The sequence below is a fragment of the Volvox carteri genome, assembly GCF_000143455.1.
Source record: "Volvox carteri f. nagariensis unplaced genomic scaffold VOLCAscaffold_35, whole genome shotgun sequence".
Lineage (NCBI taxonomy): Eukaryota > Viridiplantae > Chlorophyta > Chlorophyceae > Chlamydomonadales > Volvocaceae > Volvox > Volvox carteri.
Genome location: NW_003307578.1, coordinates 1,269,376 through 1,276,584, shown reverse-complemented (window position 1 = coordinate 1,276,584; position 7,209 = coordinate 1,269,376). Strand labels below are relative to the sequence as shown.

The following is a 7,209-nucleotide window of genomic DNA, read 5'->3' as shown; positions in this document are numbered from 1 at the left end:
CAGCGACTATACAAAAAGGAATTGTAACCGCAAGAAACACCCAGTTTATTACTCTAGGGTATTAGGCCCCAAACGAAAAAAAAAACACTGCCCACAGCAAGTTCATTTTCCAGGGTTGTATGCATTTGTTGTATACATACAGCGGGCTGAATGGCATCCGAGTACAGGGAGGAGTGCGACTATGCTACTGCTTTACATAGGTCTAGATCCCTCGAGGGAGCTCCCTGTCCGAAGAGGGCCAAGGCCGGAAACCTCGCTTAAAACACTCGATATGTTCGCTGCAAATATGGGGGCCCTTGTGAAGCAGCTGCCCGCGTTTCCAAAGCACGTATGGTGATGTGGAAGGTGCCGAAGTACGTCGGTGAAATATAATGTGGTAGGACTGGAGAGAATAGTGTTGCAGTATAATGTATTGTGAGCGTAGCTGAAGCTTTCATCGTGGGCGCGTCTCGTTGCAAGCTAAGCAACGCGTATACATGACGTGTAGCATCAGTCCTCAGTTCACTTCTTGTAACGAACATCAGCATAGGTCCAAGCCCTCTCGCTTGGAGGGATATATGCAAACAAACATCCTGATAGGTAAACTCGCACGCTACCGAGCATTCAACAGAGCACATGCATGCTTAGTTGAATGGTGAGATGCGACCCTCCTTCATTTCGTGCTCGGCAAGCCTGCCACCGCGTACCGGATATGTTGGCGATGTTACAGAGACGCTGCCCCTTGGTTTCTGTGCGCAATGCATACGATGCTCGACCCCGCCGACCAAAACTACACGTGCCCAACTGAAGACATTCCCGGTGGTTGTGCAGCAGCTCTTGAGGCTGTTGCTGGCTGAAATCCATCCTGAGCTGTTGCAACACGGCCAACGCGGGCACGTCCCTATGCACAGCAAGTAGCTGTTCCAAGCCAACAGCGGCGTCCATGTCACCGACAAGGCTCTAAACGTCTTATCTGTTCTTATGTTTAATTAAGTTTATGTATGTTATACTTTGCGCAACTTTGTAATTTGACTTTAGTCGGAACAAGGTGCTGTATGCGCTGCGCTGCAGAAAGCAGGCGCAGGGAACGAGCCGAAACTTGACCAGGTCTGCGGAAACTTTTCGTAATCGGGAGGCCCTTTGCGGAAAGGCTGCGGAAACTGCGGAAAGCTGCGAAAACTATAAAATGAATATGTAACGATGTTTTTTAGCTCTTCTCAGTGTGGCGATAACATGGACAGTCTGAAACCAGCTTGTGGCAGTGCGGTTCTGTCCGGTGGGATCTAGAATCTGGTGGATTCCAATCGTGCTCGAAGGTCGTTGCAGAGCAGTGACATGTCTGTATGCCTACTCCACATACCCGTCCGGCATGTCTGCATGCCTCACGGACAAGTCTATGCTGACTGTGCATTAATCCAGTAATCGTCCAAACAATATGAATTCAAAATAAATCATTGTGGGTATCTGGTGAAGCAGCTGGCCGCGTATTATTAGGTTTGGCAACGGAAGGATTGAAGGAACTGTATATATAGCTGATGGCTGCCGTATTGGACTGGGGTGAAGTGCGAATGCGTCCGTTTGGAAGGCGAAGGGCTACGGCTTGTTGAAAAGGAACAGAGGAAGACGAATGCGCGATGGAAGTACTTGGACCAAGAGATGTGGTGGAGTAGTGCTGTGCGCGTGAGACCGACAGGAAGCATGAGGTATCGGTGCCCAACGGAAAGAGGAAGTGCTGACCACGGAAAAGAACCTTGCTTTCGTGTGTATAGATCAGCCCGCCTATATGCATCAAGATGCGAGGCTGCGCCAGTGTGTTGATGACCTGTAATAAGTAATGTGGTTAAGCGGACAATGAGGACGAAGAGGAACCGGAACACGTTTTACAAGGTATAGCGGCAGCAGTGACAGCCTGCCTTTACGGACAAGAGGAACGACGTTGTGCAGACGGGACGGGGTGTGACCACCGGATATGTACAAGTAGCCGTGCAGAAGAAAGCTCTGCAGCAAAGCATGATATGCTTGCAGGGCAACCGGTTATATGGATCTGGAAGCCATATTCACGCAAGGCTGATATGTCAAGCAAACCAAAAGTAAAGGAGCTTGGCCAAGTGGCTATCAGGAGCTGAGGTGTGTAGGTATGTCTGATTGAAGGCTTGCACGGCAAGAGTACCGTCATTTCGATTGCGGTTCGTTCCTTAAGGACACATTCCGCGTTATCTGTGCTGTACGGAACTTGCTGCGATGGGGGGCATCTGCGCTGGGATTCATCGCCAGGCCTAACTCTGAACGCCAAAACGCATCTGTTTTGTTCCCTGCGTGATGTAACGCTCCGCTTCACGAGGTCACATGTGTTTTCATGGCTATTTGCTATCTGCTACCCAGGCAGGCAATTACCCATTTGTGCATGAGCGCGTTGCGAATCACACCTGGGACGGCGGCAACGTGCAGCAATCGTTGCGTGTCTCCGGTACACCGCACTGCTAACAAGGGCCTGCCTCGCCGGCCGAAGCTGCATGTACCCAGGTGTAATGACCTTTTATGGTTGTTCAGGAAACTCCGCGCCGTTACAGGACACGCACAAACGCCAGCACCGTGGTTGCCGGAATGGCGTTGTACGTTGCCCATGCCTGTATCCCGCTTGTGAGGTCCATACTTTCATGCCTGTTTTTTGTTGCCTTATCGCCATGTATCTCATCAAACGATGCAAGCGAAGTTCCTTATCTTTTCATTATTATATCTAAATTCCAGCAGCTCATCAGTTAAAGCAACCCTCTTTTTTTCCCCGACTGTCCCTATCTATTATTGTTTGTATTATTAAGCAGCTCTTTGTTTTATTGTTGAACTATTGTATTATTTTCTCCAAGCAGCGAGTATTAAAGCAGCTCAATGATTCTGTGCACTCCTGCATGCCAAATGACCTGCGGACGCGCCCGCTCGACTTCACACTGCTTCACGCTGTGGCGTTTCGCAGTAGCGGGGGCATCCCGCTGGCCGGTCCGCACAGCAGCCAAACCGGCGTCCGTTAAAGCCCGCCCGCGATTTTCCACACGCATACTGTTTATCCCACCAGCACTCCTGGCTCGCCAATGGGCTTCACATTTTGGGCATGATAATCAAGCCGCTTCAGCTCCCGATCGAATTTCGCCCGCCCGCGAATTTTACGCACATACGTGTCAAGCCCGCGTTCTCGGCTTTCGAGAGCTGACCTTTGCGCGGCCGGCCGTGGCCTTCGCATTTTGGAGATGTACGGAGTATTTATTCGGCAGTCGTACCTGCATATCGTTTGCTTGAGAGCTGCTTAAAAAAAATCAAAAGGAATAAAAAAGGCGAGAGGGCTAAAGTATCTAAAAATGGCACCGCACAACGATAACTGCAACGACGTGGCTCTGTTCAACTTCAACCACGTTTACGGACATTGTGGAATCAATTATCAAAAACCCTTCTTCTGAGCAGAAACACAGTCAATCTCTATGACTTCGGCAGCCCCCAGGTCGGAGCCAGTGGTTGTTGACATTTGACTTCATCTAATAACTCTATAGTGTAAAACGCAGCCTTTAAATGGCAAACGCATGCCTGAAATCTGTTTTTCAATTTCCGCCGTACAGCAAACGCGGAAATGCGGATTCCCTTTCCGCATTTCCGCCAATCTGGGCTTCACTGCGGAAAGCGTGACGAAACCTATTTACGCAGGTTTCCGTTTCCGCAGGTTTCCGTTTCGGCTCGTTCCCTGAGCAGGCGCCTTTTGGCTTGCACACAACTGCCTCTTCGCCAGACGCTTCCTCTTCCCGCGGCAGTTTCACGAGCCCAGTGTTGCAAGCTACGACGTAGGCTTTCGTTGCTTTCAGTTACTGCAAAGCAGCCACGCAATAGACTAGGCTGCATGCCGCGTGCGACTATGGCCATCGTGCCCACCTGCGCAACGCGCTGGCGCACCTCGTTTGCTTGCGCAAACTGCCCCTTCGCCAAACGCTTCCTCTTCCGGCAGCCGTTGCATGTGGCCATTCTTGCAAGCTACGTTGTATGCTTTCATCAGGGAACGAGCCGAAACGGAAACCTGCGGAAACGGAAACCTGCGTAAATAGGTTTCGTCACGCTTTCCGCAGCGAAGCCCAGATTGGCGGAAATGCGGAAAGAGAATCCGCATTTCCGCGTTTGCTGTACGGCGGAAATTGAAAAACAGATTCCAGGCATGCGTTTGCCATTTAAAGACTGCGTTTTACACTATGGAGTTATTAGATTAAGTCAAATGTCAACAACCACTGGCCCCGACCTGGGGGCTGCCGAAGTCATAGAGATTGACTTTGTTTCTGCTCAGAAGAAGGTTTTTTGATAATTGATTCCACAATGTCCGTAAACGTGGTTGAAGTTAAATAGAGCCACGTCGTTGCAGTTATCGTTGTGCGGTGCCATTTTTAGATACTTTAGCCCTCTCGCCTTTTTTATTCCTTTTGATTTTTTATTTTGAATTCATGTTGTTTGGACGATTACTGGATTAATTCCAGTTAGCATAGACTTGTCCGTGAGGCATGCAGACATGCCGGACGGGTAGGTGGAGTAGGCATGCAGACTAGAGGGTAGGACAAACTGTCGGGCAGAGCAATTCTTTTGACTGCCCCGGTCGCACAATTCCCGTGCTTCCCTAATTCGGCACCCTGAACACGCTAATTCTGACTGTCCGAATGTCCCTGCCAGGCCAATTCGACACCCTGTCAGCCTAATTCTGACTGTCGGAATGTCCCGCCAGGCTAATTCGTATCCCTGTCAGGCTAATTCTGACTGTCGGAATGTCCCTGCCAGGCCAATTCATATCCCTGTCAGGCCAATTCAAGGGCCTGTCCCGGCAATTCAACTTGTCCCAGGTGTCAATTTAAACCCTTCTACCGAGCAATCTAGACCAATTGCAGGGTCTGCCCCCAAACTCTCAGGCACACATTCAGAATCGTGGAAGTTGAAGGAACTTTACGAAACAAGGGGAGCACTTACAAATATCTCTCGTATGTTTGTTGGTTTCAAATCCGTACATGCTTGTACTTCCTGCCCCATATGGGACAGGAAGTGGCAGGAGCCCCACACGCCTTGTTACCGTACTCCGTACTCATTCACCCATACATTCATTGTGTGTGTATGTGTGAAAAGTTACCATCACCCGAACCGACCAGAACCAAAGGTGTGTCTGCATGGCAAGTCGCTCACAATTTTATCACCCGGTCTATTCATTCATTCATTCCTTCGTTCAGACAAGCAGACATATCCACACGCCTCGTCTTGAACTGTGCTTCAGTCCTGCTAAGGGCCCCCGGCACTCGACCAGACTACATGTGTTCAAAAAGATACCACCACCCGAACCGAACCAAACCAGGGGCATGTTAACCACACCTTTCATTCGTCCATTCATTCATACATCCAATCATTCACGCAGACAAAGAAATGTAAGCACACGCGCCTGCCCTGCAGTAGTGTGGCCCGGCACAATGTAGCTGTAGTAGCTGGTACACAGTAAGCACAGTAAGCTGGTACACGCATAGCACGACCACCAGCATCTCGAGAGGCCTTTTCAGCGGCCAGCTACTAAATAATGCATGAACGTCACATAGAGGAAGGTAGCATAATACGAGCCGTCAACGATAGGACCATCACCGCCAACCGGACTGCGTGAACCTGTCTCCAGTGCGTCACGCAGCACACTGACTGCCTTGACACTTCCAGTTGAGGGATCCATGTCAAGGTCGGCCAACCTGTCTGTCAGTGAATGGCGGTAAGTCAGCCACAAACCAGTCTGTACCTAATTCCAGGTTGGATAGAGCCTACTTGAGAGTGGCGCGCTGGTTCTGTTTGTCCTTGTAGTTGAGATCCTGGGACGAGATGTTGACATGGGGCATGCGCTTGCTCAGCGCGCGCAGTGCAGGGAAGCTGATGAGGTATGGCCCGATCATCATCATCTTCTGGGGGTTGATGAGCTGGCGCCTGCAGCATGTGTTACAGCGTCGACATTGCTGATCCTATTTGGTACCAGTCATTCGCCCGTGAACACATGGCCATGCTCCTGGCTTTTAATGTACCCCACAGCAGGCCCACGTACCTTAGGCGCCAGCCAATGTGCATTTGGTCAATAGTCAGCACCACGGGTTGGAGCACGGACACCCACGTCACTGCAAGGAGCAATGTAAAAAGCTACCTCCTCCGGCTGGCGTTGTTGTCCTTTGACGCTGAGACCCCGGATGATACCCCGCAGCAACTGTTGAATTGTGCCGTCAACGAGTCCTGAATGTCAATCGATGTCCGATGGTTAACAAGTCAAGGCATGTGTACGCGCACGCCAGCCTACACTACTCACGCATGCCGACACTGCATCATACCTCGTTGTTGTGATGTTTCGAGCAGTCGGACGAGTTCACTGCGTGATGCATCTGCCTGAGCATATGCCTGTAGCCTCACTCTATCAGCCTGGAAAAGGGATGTCCGCCGCTTAATCTCCCTGTCCAGCGCTATTCGATCTGCCCGCGGATGTGACCGCCTTGAGCTCAACATGTCCCACACGCTCAAGTCCCTCGGCAGAACGGAAGGGGACAATGACACGTGGGTCTGTCGCGACTCGCTGTGTCGCAGCGACTCGCTGTGTCGCAGCGACTCGCAGTGAAGCAGCGTCGGCTGAACGCTTCAATTGGTGATTTCTGTTGAGGGCCAGACACGCGGCACACGGCCATCCAGCTGCGGAGGAGAAACTGCAGACAACGGACCGGATGGAGTCGATTTCGCCGTAGTATGCTGGAAGCTGATTATCCCGGAAGAATGTATCCGCCTGTGGCGCCATGTCAGGATTCCCATGTGGGTTAACATTTGTCAGGCAGACCAACACGCTAGCCTTGCCTTTGCCCGACCCACATGCACTGACCTTATCAAACCGCCATGCCATCAACAACCCGGGGTACCAGGCTAGCGTGCGCCCTGCATCGCCGCCCGTGTCCATGATGGCGGCCTCAATGTCCCGCGGCCCCAACACACCCGCCTGGGAACAGCCGTATAGGCAGGCGTAACATTCGTCGCGCAGTCCAGGGCACGACATCCCACCGATAACACGGCGCCGACGCTCGGCTAGTTGTTGCAGGAAGGCGGGGCACGCTGGACGGGCGCCTGGCATGGGTAACGGACCGGGCAACGGCGCCGTGCTTCGAAGCCCGCGCTGCGACAACAGGTCTGAAAACATGGCCTGCATACCGGCATCCGTATCCA

General features: G+C 51.6%; 1 protein-coding gene across 1 annotated transcript; it reads right to left on the bottom strand.

The window, feature by feature from the left end:
• Positions 1-5,783: 5,783 nt before the first annotated feature.
• VOLCADRAFT_94119 (uncharacterized protein) lies at positions 5,784-7,117 on the bottom strand (the record flags this gene model as incomplete). Its single annotated transcript, XM_002953257.1, has 3 exons — positions 5,784-5,943; positions 6,717-6,778; positions 6,872-7,117. The coding sequence occupies 3 exons, from the start codon at positions 7,115-7,117 to the stop codon at positions 5,784-5,786; spliced, it is 468 nt and encodes a 155-aa protein (XP_002953303.1).
• Between the last annotated feature and the right edge of the window lie 92 nt (positions 7,118-7,209).